This window comes from Rhinatrema bivittatum, chromosome 1, assembly GCF_901001135.1.
Source record: "Rhinatrema bivittatum chromosome 1, aRhiBiv1.1, whole genome shotgun sequence".
NCBI lineage: Eukaryota > Metazoa > Chordata > Amphibia > Gymnophiona > Rhinatrematidae > Rhinatrema > Rhinatrema bivittatum.
In genome coordinates this window covers 407,964,628-407,990,142 of record NC_042615.1, presented here as the reverse complement: position 1 = coordinate 407,990,142, position 25,515 = coordinate 407,964,628, and the positions used below count along the sequence as shown (strand labels likewise).

General features: G+C 44.8%; 1 protein-coding gene across 1 annotated transcript in view; it reads left to right on the top strand.

The window, feature by feature from the left end:
* The window catches only part of DNAH6 (dynein axonemal heavy chain 6), a 3,261,518-nt gene that overhangs the window by 2,041,997 nt on the left and 1,194,006 nt on the right, over positions 1-25,515 (top strand). The window contains 1 exon segment of the mRNA XM_029602297.1: positions 5,084-5,345. Within this exon segment, the coding sequence (XP_029458157.1) occupies positions 5,084-5,345 (262 nt within the window).

Here is a 25,515-nt window from a genome sequence, read left to right as displayed (position 1 = left end):
AGGATCTGCAAGCCAGGTGAATCTCCTGAGCCCGGTTAATCTTGCCCATCAGGGAGTTGAGAGCCTCCAGGGAAGTTGATGATTCCCAGGCTGTGAGCTCATGTTTTATTTTCCTTGAGAGGCCCTCCAGGAAAATCTCAACCAGGCTATCCTCATGCCAATTGAGCTCAGATGCCAGAGTTCAGAACTCCACAGTGTATTTGCCCAGGGAGTAGGAACACTGGCATATGTGCAGCAGGTCTGAAGCCAATGCAGAGGCACAACTGGGTTCTTCCAAAGCCATGCAGAACTGTTCCAGGAAGAAAGGGAGATCCAACAGGATGGGGTCCCCTCGCTCCCAGAGGGGTGAAGCCCATGCCAAGGCCAGACCATCCAAAAAGGAGAGTATGTAGGTGGTCTTAGACTGGTCATTGGAGAAGAGTGAAGCCTAAAGCTGAAAGTGTGTTCTGCACTGATTAAGGAATCCCTGACATCACTTGGAATCCCCCGTGTAGCGGAGCGGCATTGGAAGTTGAGAAACCAGCCAGTTGACCGGTAAAGGAGGCATCAGAGTGGGCCTAGGCAAAGACAGGCAAAGTGTAGAGGCCAGAGTCAGAGTATCGAACCAGAGAGTTAGATATCCCATGGCTGTGGAAAGCTGCCCCAAGTCCTGAACCTGAGAGCCAAGTCTGGGATTGCTTGGAGCGAAGACAAGTCTGCCGAGTGCATGGCCTCAACAAACTGTTGTGTGGATGAGATTGGCTTTAGTTGAGGGGAGGAGCCCCACAGGTTCTCACCAATAGTAGGTGGAGTCTGGTGGAGCAGAGACCAGGTGTAAGCTTCACTTATATCAGCTCTTATTTACCTCGGGTTGAGCCTTTGGGTGCCAGGTTACGGCAGGATTTAGGCAAGAGTGCCTGGGAATAGGCAATGTAGTGGAATTCAGGTCCAAGCAAGGGTCAAAGGCAGGCAGCAGACAGACAAAACCAAAGTCTAAGTGAGGGTCAGTGGCAGGCAGCAGACAGGCAAGAGTGGAATTCCAAGCAAGGGTCAAAACCAGGTATCAGTCTGAGGGGCTAAGTAAATGAAAAGCAAAACAGGTAGAGGAACAGGCTGGGCAGGCAAGGCAGGTTCTGGTTAAGCAGATGATGCAGGTTCAGGCTGGGCAAACAAGGTAGGCTCAAGCTGGTCAGATGAAGTATGAACATCCTGGCAACATGCACTACCAAGGCTAGCAGGACCTGTTGCTGAGACACTGTAGGGTTGTCTGAGGCAGCCTTATGTAGAGAAAGCTGATGATGTCAACTAAGGGTGCCACGGGGGTTTTCTCACTGTGGGCCCTTTAAATGTCTTTATTTTGGCATGCTTATGCTAAGAGAGGCTGGAGGCATCCTGCTGCAATTACCGCGATGGCAGTGTCCTGCCGCCAAGAAGAAGATAGCATTAGATGAGGAGTGCAGCTCCCAGCAGGACCCCTCGAGCTGCAAGATGCAACAAAAAGGTTTGGATATGTTCCTGGAGGAGAAGTCGATAAATCGCTATTAATCATGTTTATGTAGGGAATAACCACTACTTATTACTGACATCAGTAGCATGGAATCTATTTAAGGTTTTGGTACTTGCCAGGTACTTGGCCACTGTTGGAAACAGAATTCTGGGCTTGATGGACCCCTGGTCTGAATCAGTATGGCAGCTTCTTATGTAAATCCTTTGTAAATCCTGTTTGTAACAGCAAGACATGTTCCTATGGCTGGTAACACATGTTTGTTACCAACAGCCGTAACTGTCCACACTAGAGATGTGAATCGTGTGATCGATCGTCTTAACGATCAATTTCGGCTGGGGGGGGGAGGGAATCAGATCGTCGCGGTTTTGTTTCTTTAAATATCGTGTAAATCGTAAATCGGGGCAGGGCGGGAAAAACTGGCCCACTAAAACATCCCTAAAACCCACCCCGACCCTTTAAAATAAATCCCCCACCCTCCCGAACCCCCCCCCCAAAATGCCTTAAATTACCTGGGGTCCAGAGGGGGGGTCCCGGTGTGATCTTTTACTCTCGGGCCTCCGGTGCATTTTGGAAATGGCGCCGGCGCTACCTTTGCCCTGGACAGGGCAAAGGTAGCGCCGGCGCCATTTTGTTTTTTGTCCCCCGACGTCATGAGCATAGGAGATCGCTCCCGGACCCCCGCTGGACCCCCAGGGACTTTTGGCCAGCTTGGGGGGGCCTCCTGACCCCACAAGACTTTTTTGCCGTACAAAATGGCGCCGGCCATACGCCGTATGGCCGGCGCCATTTTGTACGGCAAAACGACGTCAGGAGCGTAGGAGATCGCTCCCGGACCCCCAGGGACCCCCAGGGACTTTTGGCAAGTCTTGTGGGGGTCAGGAGGCCCCCCCAAGCTGGCCAAAAGTCCCTGGGGGTCCAGCGGGGGTCCGGGAGCGATCTCCTACGCTCCTGACGTTGGGGGACAAAAAACAAAATGGCGCCGGCGCTACCTTTGCCCTAGCGCCTGCGCCATTTCCACAACGCACCGGAGGCCCGAGAGTAAAAGATCACAACGACCCCCCCCCCACTGGACCCCAGGTAATTTAAGGCATTTTGGGGGGGTTCGGGAGGGTGGGGGATTTATTTTAAAGGGTCGGGGTGGGTTTTAGGGTTGTTTTAGTGTGCCGGTTTTCCCGCCCTTCCCCTCCCCCTTCCCCCGATTTACGATTGTTGACGATAAATTGGGGGAATTCCTATTAAATATCGCCTCTAGCGATTTTTGACGATTTAAAATATATCGGACGATATTTTAAATCGTCAAAAAACGATTCACATCCCTAGTCCACACTACCAGTTCACTGTAGCTCCATCTTTACTGAGGTAGTAGTCTTAAGTGTAAATGTCACCTAGCCCTTGCCAAGATCTAAAAAGGGCTTCCCAAACCTGACCTGGATATCATGGAGACTCAATATATACAAACTTGACTTGGATATCATGGAGACTCAGTATATGCAAATTTATCTCATGCATATTTATTGTGGATATCTTGAAAACCCAACTGTCTGTGGGGTCCCTAGAATAGGTTTGGTAATCCCTGGTCTAAAGAGCCTTTGAGCCCCACTATCTTCCCTCTCTCTGAACTTCAAGAGGGAGCTGAGCCTCTAGATACCCTCTCCATCTCAGTTTCCCCTCACATCACTGCTTATTTTATGACAAATCTTGAGAGACTCTATGGCAGGAGCAATCCCCAGTCACCCCTGCCTTGCCAACACAAAATTCAAAATGGCATTGACTAATCTGCAACTCTCCTTTAATTATAGAGCATATATTTACTAAGAAATATACTAATCCTGTGATACTAGAAGTTACATTTCAAGTGCCGTTATTGCATGTGAAATTTTACTTTTGTTTTAGACTTATTCTAAATGCAAATATGCTGAAATCCTGCCCCCATATTCCCAGCTACATAGGCATCTCCAGGTAATTTGAAATTCGTGTAACCACAAGGATACTTTCTTTTTGAAAATTTCCATATATTATGTATTTTAAAAGCATCCTTGTAGTTTGATTATGCTCTTTCGGTGGGTAGTCAAAAAGGGGAAAATAGCATACATACTTCTGAAATGTCATGTCCTCTTCTGACCTAAACAGTGCTAAAGAAATTACCCTTTTTAATGCAAGAAGTATGCACATTGTGAAATCCACTTGTTCTTTTAGCTACATTACAGGAGGGCAGTTTTAAGTCAGGCCAATTTATCCAGCTTTGAAAACTGCCCTAATAAGTATTTGTCATCTAGCTAGAGACATGTTACTCTTCTAACTGTAATGGATCCTCTGGTTCCATTATTTTTAAGCCCCAGGTGAATCCTGAGTTAGTAAGATCAGTATAAGTTAATGGTGAGATTCAAATACAGCCCCACCCTTTGAGGGTGCTGGAATGCCTGTTTGTCCTGGAAGGTTTTTTTAAGCAGCTCTCTAAAGATTCTGTCTGCAGTCCCTTATGGTTTGCTTGGAGCTAGGAAGTAGTAGGAGCTTTTTCTGTTTTAGATTTTCAGGCCCATCCTGCCTGGGTATCCTGATCAGGGTCTGGAGAATATTCCTTTCAGTCCCTCACTGGTTGGTTGGGATTTCCCTCTTGGTTATTTTTCGGGTTTTTATACTGGTAGGAGCCTTGTGAGACTCTTGTGTACCACCTGGGCCCAGGACACAGGGAACCCTATGTCCAGGGGTGCCCTTGGTAGGGAAGACTTGCCCTTTTATACCCTTGATGAGGAAGGAGGTATGGTGGTGACCCATTGCAAGCAGGAACTCCAGTGGTAAGTTAACTGTTAAGAATTTTTTTGACATCTTTGAGGACATCTATCCAGAGTCTTCGACCCTGGGGAGAGAGAGAGATTTTGAACTCTCTGTACCATTTGAGGTTGGGGTTGGAGGGGTATTCCAACCAAACTAATGGGTACCTTTTCCACCTGGGGTCTCCATGTTTTCCACATCCAGGAGGGTGGATGTGCCCCTGGTCCCTGTAAGAAGAAACTCCTGCACTGAATGAGGGAGCAAACATGTTTCAAAAGCTACTGTGGTGCTGAGGAATAAGTTGTTATGTCATTTACCCATCTGACATATCATCAGTAAAGACTTTAATTTTTGGACACTATATCAGAGTCTGGCATGGTTATTGGCACTAGCAGCACACAGTGGGCATAAGGAGCACCATTATCCCTCTCCCAGGGTCAAGAAAGAGAAAGGAAGTCACCCTAGCACTCGGGATCTTCATAGAATACATCTTTCCACCCATCCAGGCTTGGGACTTAAAGACTATGTACTAGCTAGTTTGGTGAGGTTCCATCCCCAAAGAGACTTAACAATTCTTTTAAGGCCTCATTGAGTTGCAGTCCATGGCCAGGGGAGTGGGGCTACATAATTTTGCATGATAAATTCTCAGTGTTTCCGCATGATTACTAAACTCTTCATATGAAAGTGAATGCTACTGCATGTACTGTGTCATATAGATCTTTATTTTATATTTTAATAAGTTGGAAAATAGCCAATAATAACATGAATTTCATATGATATATTTTATTTTTCAATTATTAATTTTGTTTTATATTTACTATACAGACCTGACTGGACAACAACAAAACAGCTTCTTTCAGATTCCAATTTCCTCAAACGACTATTAGATTATGACAAAGAAAATATAAAGCCTCAAATATTGCAAAAACTTCATAAATACATCAGTAATCCAGAATTTGTGCCTGAGAAAGTAGAAAAAGTGTCTAAGGCATGCAAGTCAATGTGTATGTGGGTGAGAGCCATGGATTTGTATTCTCGTGTAGTCAAAGAAGTTGAGCCAAAAAGACAAAAGCTTGCTGCGGCACAGGTATTTATCTTAGCTCTTCTATAGCAATAATGTCAAGATACATATTGCATAAAAACTTTTCACAGATGTTTTCTCTAGTGCATTTCTCCTATCTATGTCACGTTAGACAATATTTTATTTCTCTGGCCAAAAATCACTCTTTCTGTAATCTCTCTTTTCTTCCTCCACAAACAGTACTGTTGAATTTTGTGACTACCTTTCATGTAGCTGTAATCTTAATTGGCTAAGCCTGTTTCTTTGGTATTCTTGGAAGCTGAGAAGGTGGGAACTCTGAAAATGTAATTAAGCACAATTAGCTCAGAAATCTGAAACCAGCTTTTCCCCATCACTGGGGATAATTACACACTTGATTATACTCATGGCTTGTTCAGGCATGGATTTACCAATAGGCACAATAGGCCTGTGTTTAGGGTGTCACAAAAAATGGGGGCAACAGGCTTTGCTGAAAACTTGCTGCCTTCCAGTTGTGCTTAATCTCACTCAGAAGAGAACAGACCTATCCTTCCTGATTGAGCCTTCCCCCTCCTAGGCAGTGTGCAGAGAATCAAAGGGGAGGGTATGTATTTGAAGCAGAAATAGCAAGGAAGAGCTACTCTGCATCTTAATCCAACCCCTCTCTTTCTGTCATTCAGGGATAGAATGGAAGCAGGTGAGCTTGGAGGAGATAGAGCAAAAGGGGTTCATTTTGGGCAGGCTAGAAGGGACTGAATTGGGAATCATTGTGAGAGGATGAGAAGAGAGTCTGTGGGATGACAGGGGATCAGCTTGGGGACATGTGTGTGAAAAAGAGAGGGGATTGGGAGAGGACAGTGTTTTGTGTGTATGTGTGAGTGAGAAAGAAAAGGGATTAGTGTATGTATGTATGTCAGGTTGGGTGGAAGACTAAAGAAAGCGTATAAGAGAGAAAAGGACCAGAGCATAGTAGGGACATCTGCCTCACTTGACACCCCCCCCCCCCCCCACACACATTATCACCACCACCACAATTCAGATCCTCTCTCTTTTAATCTCACATTCTAATCCTCAGATCTTGGAACCTCCCTTCCATCTTCCCATATTCTGGAATCCAGCCCTCAAACCCTCCTACTCCTTCATCAATACCAGAACATTCCTCCTTTTCCTTCATCCAAGATTCCTTCTCCTCCCCCTTCCTTGATCTTTCCAGCTCCCTTCCACCAGATCTCCATTCTCTCATCTTGTCCTTTCCCTGTTTAATACTTAATATCATTTTTCCTCATTCAGTAAAAAGAAAATTAATTATACAGACACAAGCAAGTTTTTAAAACTACTTTATTTTTATAAAGTAATATAAAAGATGGAAATGTTTGTCAGTATGTTTCAGAATTTTCAAAATATTGCCACTGACCTACAGCAGGAAACTCTGGAGCTATGCCTTAGACCTTCTGCTCCCTGTTGTCTGACATTAAAAGAGGTGAGAAGGACAATAGCATCAACAGTGCCTAGGGGTGCTAAAATTTCTAATTTCTGGGCTTATCAACTTTCTGACTTAAAAGCAGCATGAACCAACATTCTCAACAACTGTGTATCCATTTCCTGAATTCTACCTCAACATCCTGTTTTAGAAAATACTATTTGAACCCATTGATTTGTTACTATTTAGTTTGTCAGTTTGTTCTAGCACCTCTTCAAGATTCATATTGATTTCTTTCAGTTCCTCTGAATCACCACCTATAAAAAAATGGTTCCATTGTATATCCCAAACATCTTCCACAGTAAAGACCAAAGCAAGAAATTAATTTAGCTTTTCTGCTATGGCCTTATTTTCCGTGATTGGCCCCTTTGAGGCCTAGACATCTAATGGCTCAATTAATTCTCTCACAGATTTCCTGATTTAATGTACTTGAAAAAAATGTATAATTAGCTTTTGCCCTATCAGCAAATCATTCCTCAAATTCTCTTTTAAAATTATAGTGTAGCAGGCCAAGAGAGAGAATTTGAGAGCAGACTTGCCAAGGGGACAAAAACTAATCATAAAAGCTTTTTCAAATACATTAAAAACAGGAAATCTATGATAGAAATTGTTGAGCCATTATAAGACCAGGGGGGAAAAGGGGCACTGTGGGAGGATAAGTTGATAGTAGAAAAATTAAATGTTTCCTGTGCTTCAGTCTTTAATATGCAGAATGCTGGGAACATACCTATACTGGAAACATTCTTTGTAGATGACGATTCAGAGGAAATGAAACAAAGTAATATAAATCTTGAAGAAGTGCTAAAGAAAATTGACTAAATAATAATAAATCACTGGAACCTGATAGTATTCATCTCAGGTTTCTAAAAGAACTTTAAAATTTCAGACTTCTTACTGCTAATCTGAAATGTATCATGCAAATCTGCCTGAGAGGCAGATTTGCATGATACTTGCATCACTTTCAAAAAAGCTCCAGAGGTGATGCAAGTAACTACAGATTGGTGTGCCTGATATCAATGCAAGTTAAAATGGCCGACACTATTGCTATGAACAAACTAACTAAACATATGGCTTGTTGCGAGCATAGCGGTGGACTCTTGGACCGGCCTGACGGAGTGGTTAGGTAGAAGAAGATGAACACTCCGCTGTGAAGAGGTCGGCCGGAAGGCGGAGACAAGCTGGACGTAGAGCTGAAGTCTTCACCCTGGAAGCCCGAGAACCCCCTGGGAGGAGCCCGGGAGGACCCGAGCCGCTGGGATTTAGGTGACCAGAAGGGATGAAGAGGAGAAGACGTCTTCACCCTGGAAGCCCGAGGTTCCCCCGGGAGGAGCCCGTGAGAACCCGGACTGCTGGGACTTTTGCAAAGGCAGCGGACAGTAGTGAAGGGAAACCAAAGTCGAGGCAGGCAGCAGACACGGAGAGTCAGAAGCAAGCAGGAGTCAGGAACCTGGGAAGCAAATCAAGGGAAGTCTGGAACGGAAGCAGAAGGTCCGAAGCTGGAACCGAAGCGAGACCAGGAACCGAAGCAGAAGATCCGGAGCTGGAACTGAAGCGAGACCAGGAACTGAAGGGAAGGGTCCGGAGCTGGAACTGAAGGAAAGGATCCGGAGCTGGAACTGAAGTGAAACCAGGAACTGAAGCAGAAGATCTGGAACTGGAACAAAGCGGAACCAGGAACAGGAACCAAACGAAGATCCAGGCAAGGAAGACAGCACATTGCAACTAACACCCAGCAGGGAACCTCGTTGCAAGGCGATTTGGTAAATCAGACGCCGGGCTTATGTACTTGCCGGCGTCTGACATCACTTCTGTGGGTGGCCCCTCGTGGAGACGCCGCCGCAAGAAGGCCTGAACAGGCCCGGCTATCAGCGCGTCCTGCCGTTGGCCAACCGGGGAGGGAGACCTGAACCCAGCGAGCAGCGAACTTCGTCATCTGTGCCCCGGGGTCGGAGGTAAGGACCCGGTCGCAAAGCTTGCGACCGGGATCGCAACATGGCTAAACAAGATTTCATGGGGATGAGCCAAATGTATTTAGCAAAGGGAGGTTGTGTCTTACTAAATTATTAGAATTCTTTGAAGGTGTGAATAAGCATGTGTACTTGGATTTTCAGAAGGTGTTTGATGACATCCCTCAGAAAACTAAAGGAAAGGAAAATAAAAAGAGCCTTGCTGGTCAGACCAAGTCTCCATCGAGTCGAGCATCCTGTCTCTGACAGTGAATATTCCTAAAAAGTAGATCCATTTTCCTGTAGCTCACTCCCTGATATAAATAGTGGATTTCCTAAAATCACCTGGTTAGTAAACTGTTTATAGATTCTTCTTCAAAGAACTAGTCCAAATCCTTTTTAAACCCACCTATACTAGTTCCTTTGTCCACATTACCTGGCAACTCTTTCTTCAATTTGTTTTAAATCTGTAAGTTTCAAACCTGTTTTAAACCTTTTAGCTTCAAAAAGTATCCTCTAGTCCTGGTTCTGTTTGAAAGAGTAAACATCCATTCCCTATTTACCTGTTCCACCCACTCATGATTTTATAAACTATCATTATCTCCTCTCAATCATATTGTCTGCAGTCTAAAATGCCCTATCTATTTAGCCATTTTACCCACTTTGCCAGTTTTGTTGTCCTTCACTGTAGGTATATAGGACTAAATAGTTAGTTTTCCCAGTGGATAGAGGTAAATGGAAGAGTGCCTCAGGGATCTCTACTGGGACTAGTGTTTAACTTATTCAATAATGATATGGAAAGGGGAGCATTGAATGAAGTGATCAAATTTGCAGATGATAGAAAAAGAGTAAAAGTAGTTAAACACAAGCAGATGGTGAGGAACTGCAGAACAATCTTGTAAGACTTGAGAACCAGGCATCTAAAAGGTAGATGAAATTCAATGTGGACAAATAGACAAGTGCAAAATGATGCAGATGGGAAAAATGAATCCTAATTATAGGTACATGATTGTTGCGATCCTGCCCGCGAGGAGCGCGGGCAGGCTCCTACCCCACGCGGCCAGTCGGGCCGTTGACGCTGTTTTCTTCACGGCAAGCCTGCCGCCGCCGCCGGGTCCCTTCCTAGCTGCCTCCAGCCCTGCGCGGCAGGGTCGGGCCACCGGGAGCTCCTTCGGGCGGCTGGGCCAGCTGCCACCACTCCGGTGTTCCCCGACGCGCTGCAGGCTTCCCGGGGTCTTCAGCCGGCAGGGAGGTCGTCCCTGCCGGTGCCTGCAGTCTCTTCAGCTCCCTGCAGCCAGCCTCTGACTCCGGTTTGCTTCTGACTCCGCTTCAGCCTGCAGCCAGCCTCTGACTCCAGTTTGCTTCTGACTCCGCTTCAGCTCGCTGCCTGTCTCTGACTCCAGTTTGCTTCCGACTCCGCTTCAGCCTGCAGCCAGCTTACCTTTCTGCCTTCCTGCTTCAGTCTTCGCGGCTGGGAGCCGCTAGCAGCCTGCCACCTTTCCACCTCCAGAGCAGCCCTGCTCCGCGGCCTGCCTGACTCCCTTGGATTGTCCACGTGGTCGGGAGGACGCCGTCAGCTTCCAGCTTGTCTCTTCAGCTTCTTAGGGCGCGGGCGCGCGCCCCTCTACTCCTCTTCAAGGGCCAGCTAGGTGTGGCCCCCTGCTGGCTCCTCCCAGGGCGTTGTCATCATCAGCCCTACTAAAGGGCCCAGCTTCCAGTCTAACGTTGCCTTCGCAAGGAGTTGGTCACTCCTGAGATCCTCGTTCCAGGAGATGCCTTGAGTTCCAGCCTACTGCAAGGTCCAGTGTTCCTCGTTCTCTGTTGGAGCTCCTCGTCTCGTCTGATGTTTACCTGCTGTTCCAGTCCTGATGTCTGCTTGATGTACCAGCCCTGATGTTTGCCTGTTCCTGTTCCTGCCCTTGGCTTGTCTTCCAATCCGATCCCGTGTTCCACTCCAGTTGATGCCTTGCCTTGACTTCGGCTGCCAGTGTGCAGCAATACCTGCTTCAGGCTGCCGGTGTGCAGCATACTCTGCTTCAGGCTGCCGGTGTGCAGCAATCCCTGCTTCAGGCTGCCGGTGTGCAGCAATCCTTGCTTCAGGCTGCCGATGTGCAGCAAACCCTGCTATATACTGCCAGGAGTGCAGCTACCTGCCTTACCCTGTTCCTGAATCTCCTGAAAGCTAGCACCTTGTTCCTGTTCTTCAAGATATCCTGGTGCCTCGCAGCAAGCCATGTCGTGGTCTGTGACCAGCCCCATGGGCGGACTGAGTAGGGCATTTCGTGATGCAAGCCATGCACCTCATTCATGAATCTGTGAGAAAGCCTTACCCTATTCCTGAACTCTCTGAAAGCCTGGTATCCTGCGGCAACCTCTGTCGTGGTCCGTGACCAGCCCCACGGGCGGGCTGTGTAGGGCACTCCATGTTGCCAGTCTCGTACCTCGCCCTAGAGTCTCCTGTATGCATCATACTTCGTTCCTGACTCAACGTCTTCACCTCCAGTACCTTGCTTCTGAGTCTACGTCAGCACATCCAGTACCTTGCCTCTGAGTCCTCGTCTGCACTTCCAGTACCTTGCTTCTGAGTCTACGTCAGCACGTCCAGTACCTTGTCTCTGAGTCCTCGTCTGCACTTCCAGTACCTTGCTTCTGAGTCCTCGTCTGCACTTCCAGAACCTTGCTTCTGAGTCTACGTCAGCACGTCCAGTACCTTGTCTCTGAGTCCTCGTCTGCACTTCCAGTACTTTGCTTCTGAGTCTACGTCTGCACTTCCAGTATCTCGTTTCTGAGTCTCGTCTGCATCCATGTTCCAGTCCTTGCTGCCCTGGCCTCCATCCGGCCTGCCGCTTCATGCCGTACCCTGCGGCAGGTCCGAAATGGCTGGGAACGGTCGGAGGACTGTTCACAAGACCAACATAGCGTTGTTGGGTCTTCCGAAGCGTGCAGGCTCGGAGGAGGGCCTGTCTTCCAGTCTTCACTCCAGCTTGCTTCCGTCTAGCCCATGCTCGGGCATGCCACGCCTCTTGCGGCACCTCTTCAGACTTTCTGGCGTCGAGCCGCGGCCCAAGGACACACACATCTCCCAGGAGTGGGATTGCTCTCCGAGCGCTCCGCAACACATGAAGTTAGGTTCCATATTAGAAGTTACCATCCAGGAAAAGGATCTTGATGTCATTGTGGACAATACATTTAAATCCTTACTTCAGTATATAGGGCAGTCTAAACAGCAAATAGAATATTAGGAATTATTCATAAAGGAATTAAGAACAAGACTGAGAATATCATTATGCCTTTGTATAAATCCAGGGGCAGCTCAAGACAATCTGGTTCCTGAGGCAAGGGATGAGATGGAGCCCTCTCCCATCCCCAAAAAGCATGAAGCAGGTTAAATCAATGAGAGGGCCACTTTTACAATAAATCATAAAGAAAAAGGATTTCCAGGTTTACATGTCAGTTATAACATTTGTTACTCTTTCCCTTTTTAAATACAGAATAATATTAAATATTTCCTGCCTATCCCTTATTCTCCTAATAAATTTAAATAGGTAGGAATATAAGATTCCACCATTATTACAACATAATAATTAAAATATATGGAAAAAGAAAAAAGAAAGTAACCCTAATTCTAAATTATCCTGAGCTGGCGGAGTTACAGTGCTCCCAGTTCCCTGGTTATCCAAAAAAAATCTTAATTGTTATGGTTCAAAAAAAAGATATCATGTATTATTCAGGTATATCAAACACTTACTAGGGTATCTAACAGACATTTTAGCCCCCAACTGCCTAATCTCTTGGATCATATCTAGGAATTTTCTCCTTCGGATTTGAGTAGCCCGCCTAAGATCCGGAAATACCCAGATCTTTTGCCCAAGGTACAATTTATTTCTATTTCGAAAAAACAAATTTAATACTGAGTCTCTATCTGTTGATGATACAAAAGTCACCAAGACTGTCCCTCGGTATTCAATTTGTTCCTCTTCTGTAGTTTCCAAAAACTTCTGCTCCCGGTACAGGCTCAACCATTATTCCTTGTTCTTTCATTGTTGAAGATACAAAGTATATATTAGATATTACAGGTATTATTTCCTTTGAAAATTGAAAAACTTTGATCAGGTATCTCTTGACCTGCTCTCGAGGAGAGATCAACCTTACTTTAGGAAAATTTAAAACCCGTATGATATCTGGCAGAATCTTCTAAATTTTCAATCTTCTTCATAACAACATTCTCATCTTGAATTAGCTTTGTTTGGGTTTCCTGAATAGAGGACGTTTTTTCTTCCAATCTTTTTATTTTTAACTCATGGGCAACTAACTTTGGCTCAATTTCTTGAATTTTGATCTGTGAATTATTAACAGCCTCAGTTAAAGAGGTTATCATATTCTGGATAGTCAATAAAGCTTCCCAAAGTGTTCCCAGAGTAACTTCAGAAGGCTTAACCAGTTTTTTGCTGGGAGAGTCTCTCACCCCTCCTTCCTGACAAATTGCAATAATCCTGCTGGATTCATTTGCAGGTTTCTCTCCTCTCTCTAAGTTGGTAATAGTGGTGCTCATCCCTCCTATGGCGCCTCTATCTATAACATCCTCTGATGAAAACTCAGCTCCAGCTTCTGCGACTGGTTTAGTATCTAAAATTCTTTGGTGTGCTGACCAGTCCTGTATCCGGGTATGGGTATTTATTTGAGGAGAGGGAGTCTCAGGAGCCCCAGGGCTTAAGGTGGTATGAATGTCTAAGGAAGCCAGGATGTGTCCCTCACCCATCTTCACAGCAGACGCTCCTGGGGTGGATACATGGGTTGGAGCGAAAAACCCTTCAATAGTTGATTGAGAGGGCATGGGCATGGTAGTTGCAGAAGAAGCTAATCACACCCTACCTTTTCACTTCGTATGAGGCATATAACTTAAGGAATTAATTTATGTGTTGAAGAGTTTGTCTAGTTCAACTTTCCTTTATTTTCATTTGGGGAATCTTATATACAATGGAGGCAATAGGAGAAGAGCAAAATATCATAATATACTTGTAGTTTACTTACTTTTAAGTGGAGGAGATCGTGGGAGTTAAATCTATTAGTCCTCAAATTCAAAAGAAAGCCGGACGCCACAAAAACTCCAGTTTATGAGGGTCCCTCCTCAGATCCTCCCTGATGACGTCAGTCCCAGTAGTCAATCGGAGCAATGCCGTTGGGGCTAGGTACAATTCTTACCCCCCGGATTTCACTGTTAGGTAAGAAATTCAGGAAAATGCAGTACTCCCTTCTCCTTCACCTCCAGTCTAGCCCTTTCTGTAATTTGAAATGCTGCAGAAGAAAGCAGGAGTCCAAGTTCTCAGAGGAGTGGCAGATAATATTTCTAGGAAGCTGGCAACCCTGCTACATTCTCAGGAACCCTACCATCTGCCTTGGATGTTTCCCCAGAATTTGCCTCTGAAGAAGTGGGAGATGGGTGAATGGAGGGAGTGTGCAAGAGTATTAGGCACACTAAGAAAACTTTAGAGCCTTGTGCCTATACATTTCCAGCCCTCACCACACACACACACAATTAAAAACTACATTTATGATAAATTATACATGAAAAAGGACATTCATAGTTTTCTGAGGTAAAAACATTGGAGTAGATTTTAGAAAAGTACGCCCGTGCGTACTTTTGTTCACGCACCAGGCACAAACAAAAGTACGTCGGATTTTATAAGATACGCACGTAGCCACGCGTATCTTATAAAATCCGGGTCGGCGCGTGCAAGGGGGTGCACATTTGTGCACCTTGCGCACGCAGAGCCCTGCGCGCGCTGCCCGTTCCCTCTGAGGCCGCTCTGAAATCGGGGTGGCCTCGGAGGGAACTTTCCTTCGGCCTCCCCCCACCTTCCCCTCCCTAACCCACCCCCCCAGCCCTATCTATACCCCCCTACCTTTATCATGAAAGTTACGCTTGCGCCGATCGGCTGCCGCCGCACGATTCCCCAGCCTGGGAGCAATTTTGGAGGCCTCGGCCATGCCCCCAAAACGCCCCTGGGCCGGCACCACACCCCCCAACACGCCCCCTCGGAATGCCCAAATGTCGCACCGCTCCGACTCGCCCCCGACATGCCCCCCTAGCAAAGCCCTGGGACTTACGCGAATCCCGGGGCTTGCACGCACCACCGAGCCTATGCAAAATAGGCTCGGCATGCGCAGGGTTTTTTTTAAAATCTACCCCATTATTTCTACATGTACTGCTGTGTTGCCAACCAGAAAACCCTGCAAAAAAGACACTCGGAATCCATATGGCATTATGCTTATTGTAAAGTGCATTTGAGTGAACTTGGTTCTCAGAAAGCAATGAGCAAACAGTTATGATTACTATATAGTAAACCTCCCATACTGAAACAGTGCTAAATGCCAGTGTTCAAACAGTAACAACCCTACCTATGAAAAGGCAACACTACAAATATTACACCAGGTCCTTAAACACCAATACAGCTGCTATTAGGAAAACAAAATAAGCTCTCCATGTCTGGGATCTTTTGATTTCCAGTCACCTTGAGATTGTCCTGGATTGGAGGAGAGGGCTGCAGAAACTTTATCCTCTCTCACGCAAACATACATTTACACTCCCTCTCTCTTTCAAATACCCATGCTTTTTGTCCCTCACACACACACTCTCTCTCACACATGCATACATTATCTGTCCCTCTTACATGTTGCGCTAGAGGTGGATTCTTGGGCTGAGGTGGGGTTGACACAACCCATAGGCAAGGGCCTACGGGTCCCCACCGTCAGCAGGTGGAGTGGGCTGAAGCTAGAGGCCACTGGAGCTTCACCTATACCAGCCCACGTTCCCCTCGGGTTGAGCCTTTGGGTGCCGGGGTAGGCAGGACTTAGGCAGGCCTTGATATTAGGTGTCAAAGGCAGGTAGCTCAGCCCAGAGTCAGCAGCCAGCAGGTGGCATAGTTCTATCCTGGACGGGTCACAGTACAGAAACTCAAGCACCAAGGTACAAGGGATAACTGAAGGTGCCTGCACAAGGATAGGCCGGAGCCTTAGAAGTCCACGTCCAGAGGATAAGGACAGAGGCATCACGGTCGAGCTTGAATGGAAGCTGGTGGCAAATGGAGGGTGTAGCAAGCAATGTAGAATTCTGGACTCTAGAAAGTCTATAGCGAAGTCATCTGTGGCAAAGGTCAGGGCATGGAGAAGGCAGGCATTGTCAGGCGTAGCAATGGTCAAGGCACGGAGAAGACAGGCATTGTCAGGCGTAGCAATGGTCAAGGCACGGAGAAGGCAGGCGTAGTCAGGTGTAGCAATGGTCAAGGCACGGAGAAGGCAGGCATGGTCAGGCGTAGGAATGGTCAAGGCTTGGAGAAGGCAGGCAAGGTCAGGCTTGGAGAAGGCAGGCGAGCTCGGACATAGCAGAGCTCAAGCTTGGAGAAGGCAGGCAAGGTCAGGCGAAGCAAAAGTCGGAACCAGGGAGTCAATCAGCACTAGAAGACAAGATAGACACAGGAACACGAACTGGAGACACGAAGAGGCAACGAGCACTTGGAAACCAGGAACAGGCAAACCAAGGAGACCTGTTGCAAAGGCAAAGCTTCTGTGGAAAACCAGAGAATTTATACGATGCAGGATGTGACGTCATCATCCGGGTTCGCGGCCTGGTTCCCGCCATGGGCCCTTTAAAATCTCAAGTTGGCACATGCGCCTAGAGGGAGGCGCAGCGCTACTGGAGGCATCTCTCCGCTGCCCACGCTGAGAGACCCTGCAGACAGCGGTGTCCCGGCTAGAAGCCCTGGGACGCGATGCAAGGCCGGAGGTGCTGGTGGAAGCCCGAGGTCAGGGCCAGCGGCCCACCGCCACTAGAGAAGAAGATCTGGGTCCCGCAGGCTTTGCAGCAAGGTATGAGGGCTGCACTGCGGGGTTGCTGCGGGCAGTGAGTGTAACAATACATGCCCACACTCACACATGCATACAGGCTCTCTCACATTCTCTCTCTCTCTCTCTCTCACACACACACACACACATACAGACTCTCTCTTACACACACATATGCATTCAGGCACTCATCACAACTTTTCTCACTCTCTCTCACATACACGCGCATATGCATACAGGCATTCACTCACAATCTCTCTCCCTCACACAGCTTCTCTTTCTCATACAACATGCACACAGACTCTTTCACACACACACTCACAAATGTTCTCTGTTACACACTCGCATAGAAACATAAAAATGACAGCAGAAAAAGACCAGACGATCCATCCAGTCTGCCCAGCAAGCTTATGGTAGTATTTGCCACGCCATACAGGTCACCCCCCATACTTATCAGTTTCCCAGAACATAAAAGTCAGGGCCCTTGTTTACTGCTGTCTGAGTCCAATTCCCCATTCCCTCTTGCCATTGAAGCAGTCAGCAATGTTGGAATTGCATCAAAAGTATCAGGCTTATTGGTTAAGGGTAGTAACAGCCACATCAACAAGTTACCCCCATGCTTATTTGTTTCCTTAGACCATTAAAGTCAGGTGCTTGTTGGTTGCTTTATGAATATAATTACCCTTTTCCTCTTTTCACCCCACTGTTGAAGCAGAGAGTAATAATGGAGTTGTATCAATAATATGAAGGCTTATTGGTTAAGGTAGTAAGTGCTGCACCAGCAAGTTACTCCAATGCACTCTTTTCTTCATTTCTATCCTCTAGCACTTAGGGATCCACAGTGTTTATCCCATGCCCCTTTGAAGTCTTTCACGATTTTTGTCTTCACCACCTCCTCTGGAAAGGCATTCCAGGCATCATCCACTCTCTCCATGAAGAAATATTTCCTGACGTTGTTCTGAGTCGTCCTCTCTGGAGTTTAATTTCATGTCCCCTAGTTCTACTGATTTCTTTCCAATGGAAAGGGTTTGTAATTTGTGCAATATTAAAACCTTTCAGGTATCTGAAGGTCTGTATCATATCTCCTCTGCACATGCTCTACTCCATGGTATACATGGCATACATATTTCAACCTGTCCTCATAAGTCATTTAATGAAGACTCCCCATCATTTTGGTCACCCATCTCTGGACCACCTCCATCCTGTCTCTTCACATACACACACACACGCACACACACAGGCTATCTTTCACATTTATTAACACATGCATACAGGCTTTCTCTCGCGCACACACACATGAATGCAGGCACTCACTTATTTATTTATTTATTTATTTATTTATTTATTTATTTAAAAATGTTTATATACCGCTTTTACAATTCAAAGAATTAATCAAAACGGTTTACAACCAAACATACACAATAAATAAACTAGACAAAATAAAACAAATAAAAAGCTAACATAGTGCAGTATACATTCATGTCCAGCAATTTTCAAATAAATTAACAAAAGGAAATATTATATCATGTGAATGTGTATAAATTGAGAGGAAGCAGTTGGAATGAATGGAAGTTGTTTTATGAATTAGTGGTTAAGGTATATGCTTTCTGAAATAGATAAGTTTTCAATAGTTTTTTGAACTGTTGTATTGATGAAGTAAGACGGAGGTAATCTGGAAGTGAATTCCATAAAACAGGACCTGCTACTGAGAATGCTCTTTTTCTGGTTAGTTCAAGTTTTGCCAATTTGACAGTAGGAATATCTAATAAGTTTTTTGAAAAAGATCTGAGATGTCTGGTAGGTTTATATATGCGAAGATTGGTACATAGCCAAGTAGAAGAGGTGTTATAGATGAGAGAATGAATAATTGATAATACTTTAAATTGAATTCGATATTTAATTGGTAGCCAATGAAGTGAAAGTAAAACTGGTGTGATGTGAGTTCGACGTGAAATACCTACGTGAAATACCTACTTTTTCTCTGTCACGCTCACACAGACATGCACACAGGTTCTCTCACACACACGGCCTGATCTGGGAATCTTTGATTTCTAGTCACCCTGAGATTACCGTGAATACAGGGGGGGGGGGGGGGGAGCAGGGGCAAGGGACTGTATGTGTACAAATATACTCTCATATACACACATTAACACTCACATGTTCACAATCACTTTCCACACACACACGTTCATTCCTACATGCTAACTCTCTAACTCTCATTCCTCATTCTCTGACACATTCTCACATGCTCACGTACAGCTTTACTCCTCTCAATTCCCGTATGCTTACCCCTCTCACACACATGCTCACTCAATCACTTCTCTTCCTCTTCCACACACACACGTATGCCCACTCACCCTCACATCCATCTTCATTCACACTTTCACTTCTCTTCCTCTTACACACACACACTCTCACAGATATGCTTTTTCCCCTCCCTTTAATATACTCCCTCCCCCATGCACAAATCCATTCACATATATACGCATACACAAAAACATGCCCCCCTCACATATATATACAAACACACATGCCCTTTCTCACATACACATATACATGCCTCTTCACATATACATACACGTGTGCACATACCATCCCCTCACTCACTACCTCTCCCTACCCCAAACTCACCCAGTAGAAGCAACCTTCTCCTGGGGTTGATAGGAAGACTCTTTTTTCCAGCCAATAGCAGCAGCAGTATCTTCTACTGCTGATTTTGCTATTGGCCTCTTCCCTTCTTCCTGTTCCCACAGGCCAATCGGAGGCCTCCTCCCTTCCTGCTGCCAGCATTGGTCCGCAGGCTCAGGAAGAAGAAAGAGGCCTCTGATTGGTCACAGGGCAGAGAAAAGGAAGGAGGAATTTTATTGGCCTGTGTTGGCCAATCAGACATCTTTTAAGCGACCCAGAGATTATATCTGTTGGCCCAGAGACCCGGCAATTCCATTAGAATTCCATCAGTCTCTGGGTCAATCCGGAGAGTTCTCAGGAATGCACACGGCCATGTAGACAGGCACCCACTCCCTTTCTCATGCTCACACACACACGAACACATGCATACAGGCTCTCTCACATCCAGCCATAGACAAGTTCTCACTTTCTCTTACATGAATACATTTTCTTTCAGGGCCTCCCCTTTTTTTTGTTTGGTGTTGCATAGGTCCATGATGGCCTAAAGGGCCTTTGATCTTTGGGCAGCAGCGGGATGGGCTCTGCTGAGGCCCTGCCAGGCCAATGATCTTCAGGCCATGACTTGATGGATTTCATCAGGAGGCCTGCCAGGCCATTTATCTCAGTCTTTCCACCACTTGCATGGAAATTGAGGGAAAACAAGCAAATGGGTTTATTTTAATGGACCAACATTTTCACCACCAGCTGTGAATAATGTGGACCCATAATGTCCCCTGCCATTGAGAAAGCTGGTGAACAGTCAAAAAAATGCTTGGTGTCCTTGGTCAGGTCTGGCAAGATTGTGGCCATGTGTTTATTTATTTATTGACATTTGATATTCTACCTTCTCCCAAAGTTGGTCTCAAAATAGATTACAAGAAATTTAAATGAATAGAGATATTTGAACAGCTTACAATCAGAATCATTTGTGTATAACCTGGAGTTTCAACTGTATCCCTATTATTTATAACAAAGTCCCTAGTCTGGAGTTCATATGATTAAGATGGGAGGTTGTAGGTTTCTGAGTGGAAAGCCTGACTGAAAAGTTATGCCTTTGCTTTAATTCTGAACTTCAAATAGCATGGTGGTCTAAGGAGAAGAGGAAAGATAAAACGTTTGGGAGGATTGGAATTCACTTTAGCAGGTGTAAAGGGAGAGAAGTTGGAAGAGGGACTCAGAGGCCTATTTATTTAAGCATTTTGAAAACATAGCAGAGAACTTAAAATGTTATCTTACTTTTGACTGGAAATCAGTGAGGTTTATGTAGAATAGGTTTGATGTGGTCAGTTGCTTTTGCACCTACCAAAATTCTAATGGCAGTACTTGTAGGAGTTGGAGGCACTTTGCACTGTATTATGAGATGCTCTTGAATAGGAAATGGAGGTAATCAATTCAGCTGATGATTACTGCATGTATTATAGTAGCAAGATTGTGTGTATCAAGAAAATTGCAGAGTTGGTGAATGTGATGCAGATTCATGAAGGATGTCCTTATCATTTTAGTGATGTGTTGATCCATTTTGAGTTTTTGGTCAGGTTGAACCCTTAATCTTCATACTGACTCCTTGGGATGTCAATATTTCAGGTGTGGTCAAACCTTTGTTCAGCCACTAGATGACCCTTGATTCCTACCCATTATAGTAATACAATCTTAATGGGATTTTCCATTCCATTTCAGTCTCTCCAATGAGTTTGACTGTGACTGGCTATCCTAGGGCACTAGGAGGAATTAGTGGTATAGAGAGTGTGGTCATTTTGAGTTGGCTTTTGAAGAGTTAGGAACCATTTTTTCCTGTCTCCTGCTAATTTATTTATTTATTTATTTATTTTAATGTAATTATGAATCACAGATTCCGATAAATCTCTCAAAACGATGTACACCATAGCAACAATTAGATATCAGATTACAAGAATATGATAGGAAAATACATATAAAAGGGAACAATAGAAACATAAGAATGGTCTGAACAAAACACCTAGATGACGATAGTACTATTGCTATTTGGGGAACATCTGAATTCTAAGCCTATAAAGTGTTACAACAATGGAATTTGAACCTCTAAATAGAAGCTAAAAAATTATTAGAGATACAGAAGGTCAAGCCAGTGTACAACACAACCAAATATGAATGTCTATATTTTCTTTATAGCAAAGTCTTAGAAAATCAAGAAGTTATTTTATTATTATTATTATTATTATTTTATTTTGCTCAAACTGATGGAAGGTCTGGCTAAACAGCGAAGCTTTAGCTTTCTTATGGAAAGTGGAGTAGCATGCTTCAAGGCAAATGTTCTGAGGAACTTCATTCCATAGTTTAAGAGTGTAGCACCTAAAGACTCTCTGCCTTTTGCCGGGCAATTTAGCAGCAGACAATTGTGTGGGGGTGGAGTGAGGGCAAGAAGGGCCATTTGTAAGGAGCAGAGTTCTCTAGAAAGGATGTAGGGTGTAGGAGCTGTGAGAAGTACTCTGGGGCCAGTTTGTTCACACATTTGTATGTGAAACAGAGGATCTTGAATTTAATCCTGTCTTCCATGGAGAGCCAGTATAATTTGTATAGAATTCTGGCTGCAGTGTTTTGCATGAGCTGCAACTGTTTTATGTTAGTTTTGGAGATGCTATTTGGGAGGGAATTGCAGTAGTCTAATCGACTAGTGATTAGGTTATGAATGATTGAAGCCAAGTTTTGATGATTGAAGTAGTTGCGTAGTTGTCTGATCCAGTGGAGATGCATGAAAGAGGTTCTCACTATTTTGGTGATGTGGGGTGACATCGATAGACAAAGGTCGAGTTGGAGCCCCAGGCTTCAGACCGATTCACTTGGTTGGAGGGGTATTAGTTAGAGACAGTAAGGAGGGTAGAGGGTGACACCATTGGCTTAGCCAGAGAAATTCAGATTTAGAAGGGTTAAGTTTAAGTTTATGCATACTGAGCCAATGGGCTACTGCTGAGAGGCAATTGTTGAAATTAGTGATGTGAGAATTTTGGTGATTCTGATATTGACACCAAACTGTATAAAATTGGCAAACAGGTGACACTTGATGTTGAAGGCCTGGAAAAGGTTGCAAATTTGATGAAGATATATGTTAAAGAATATTGGGAATAGGACAGATCTCTGGAGGAATCCACAGGTGAGGGGCCTGGGAGTGGATTATTTGCTGAGTTCTGTTGGATAAGAATTATTTTATTTATTTATTTAAGGTTTTTATATACCGGCATTCATGATAAAATCACATCATGCTGGTTTACATTAAAACAGTGGTGCACAGAAAGAAAAAACAAACTGGAACTGTAGTGCAGAAGAAAGCAGTTAGAAAAAACAGGGATGCTTAAACTGGGAGAGGAAGGAAAAAGAAAAGAATGAATTGAACCATCTAAGAGTGGTACATCCAGTGCCTATGTTTCCCAGGTGCTTTATCAGAAGATTGTGGTTGACCATGTTGAATGTTGCAGTAAGATCGAATAACGTAAGGTTATTAACCCCTCCTTGGTTGTCATTCAGGTGATGTCCAGAAGAATGGATTTGGTTCCATGTTCTTTCCTGTAGCTGGATTGTTGTGGGTGTAAGATGTTACTCTCTTAAAGGAAGTCTAGAAATTGGTGGTAGATTACTTTTTCTACTAACTTAGATAAGAATGGAAGGCTGGAGACCGGACGGTAGTGGTCAAGTATATTAAGGTTGCATCCTGGTTTTTTTTTAGGATAGGTCTGATTACTGCCTCTTTAAGCATTTTTGGAAGTTGAGCCCAATAATCCAACATGTTGTTTTTTTCTGCATTCAAGGAGATCCCTTTTCAGTACATTCCAAGTCTGAGAGATTTTTATTGTTTTTTATTCTCATTCTGGAGAATGCCCTCTACCCTTTGGAGAGGTGAAATCCCCCAATCCAGAGAGCAGAGGCTGGAGAGTTGTGATCTACCCCTCTACTCCCTAGAGGAAGCAAGAACAGTGACAGGATTACGCAGGTGGAATTTCTTTGAACTTAGAGAAATTTGGATTTTTCCCCTATTGGTTAGTAGGGAGGTTTTTTCCATCCCTCCTCACAAGCTGGTGTCAGAAGATAGAGAACTTTGTTCAAGACTGGAAACATCAGACTTTTCCTCCCAGAGAAGTCACCAGAATTGAAATATAAGTGCTTGATGAAACATCAATATCCAGATTTCAACCTCAAAGGCAGATTCAGAGGGGGAGAGCCGAGGAGAGGAGAGAGAAGGGCCCAACCCAGCTTAACAGCATCCAGCCGAGCCCGTTTCCTCATTGACACCGATTGGAAATCAGCTGGGAGACTCGGCGCGTGAAAGGACTGAGACTGACGACATAGGCAAGCGCCTGCCTATAAGATCGGTCGGTAGACCTTGTTTCCTGGGGAGAGCCAAGGAAAGGAGAGAGAATGGCCCAACCTAGCTTTCCAGCATCCAGCCGAGCCCATTTCCTGATTGACACTGATTGGAAACCAGCTGGGAGACTTGGCGTGAGAAAGGACTGAGACTGAAGTCATAGGCAAGCACCTGCCTATAAGATCGGTCGGCAGGCAGCGCCTGTCGCCATCGGTGCGCTACCTAAGCCGTGCGCTCCGAAGGTAATAATTGAAGACTTTCCCTTACTCCTTCTCCCCAGTTGAGCGTATGGGGAGAAAGAAAAAGGTGAAGAATTTTTCTATGTCCCCGATAACACCTAGAGGTCCGATGGACAACCACGTCTATCGAAGGGTTGAAACGCCAATAGGGGAACGGCCAATAGCTACACCTCTTTCATTTGCAGTACGTTGTGCACTAGAGGCCGGTAAAGGTTTATGATGTAAGGAAACTCACTCCAAGATGAGATTTGGGCAATGTTCTCTCAAACTAGCTTGATGGACACTCCACCTGGGCAACAACAAGCTAGTTTGAGAGAACATTGCCCAAATCTCATCTTGGAGTGAGTTTCCTTACTCCGAAGGCCATCAAATCTTCACAAGAGACCACTGTTCTGTTCGTACGTCTCACGTTGAATGTGAAAGTGGCCCCCAACCCCCTACACTCATACCTAATCCCTACCTCGAGTTACTAGGTGAGCCTCTCATAGGGATACAAATACCTGTCTAGGGAAGAGGCACTATAGCAAGTCTCTCTCTCTCTCTCTCTCTCTCTCTCTCTCTCTCTCTCTCTCTCTCTCTCTCTCTCTCTCTCTCTCTACTTGTGCTAAGAGTGTGTTGCATAGCTGTTATCACAATTTGTGATACACATGCTTATTAGCATAAGGTAACACCCCTTTTTGGTATCGCATGCGATATTGGAAAATGAGGCCCTAGGTTTTCCTTTTTCATTGCGGTATCCCTGCAAATGCATTTTAAAGACAGAGGAGGGAAAATTTGTGTTTTTTCAAATTGACCAGCTACGGCAGTTTATTGAAGCCCGTAGGCCAGTAACATCTTCTCCCAATGCTTAGAGATAGACGGTCTATTTGAATTTATCACTGTGGGTCTATGCGAAGCCCATTCCTTCTGATGCCTGTTTGAACTCCTGTTTATATAATAATGTTTGCCCCTCCAAGGTTATTTCTTTTAATGTTAAAATTTGAATATCCTTACTATAAAGCTTGTTAGTGGAGATTATTTTTGAGGATTATATGTGAAAGTTTGAGAATTATCAAATAATGTAAAAGTGATTATAATGTCATATAATTTCATATGGAAGGATTATCAAGTGTAAAATGAAAAAATTACAAATAAGGAAAAGACTTTAAACATACTAAAAAACATCTTCCCACATAATTCGAACCAAGTTGCACTGGCAAGCAACCCAAAAGATCCTTTGAAACAATTTCATCTACTGAAATTGAAGATATAATTAGAAAAATGAATCCAGCAGCTCACCCAGTTGACCATATTTCAATAAAGCTATTAAAAACAGTCACTAACATAGTCTCCAGACCCATTGCTGATATAATTAACTTATCTATAAGGGAAGCTAATGTTCCACACATTCTAAAAGCAGCAATAGTTAAACCAGTCACGAAGAAACCACAATCCAATTCACATGATCTATCAAATTTAAGACCTATTTCCCTGTACGTACCTGGATCAGTCCAGACAGTGGGTTATGTCCCCAATCCAGCAGATGGAGTCAGCACAAGCTTTGAGGGGGCGTATCCATATATACTACTACCCCCTCTGCAGGAGTTCAGTATCTTCTGACTCCAGCAGATGCGAGTAGGGGAATCAGGCTTCCCCTCCTTTTCCTTTTTCTTCACTTTCTAGCTTGATTATGGCTTGTTGTTGTCTTTTTCTGTGGATCAAGTTTGTATCA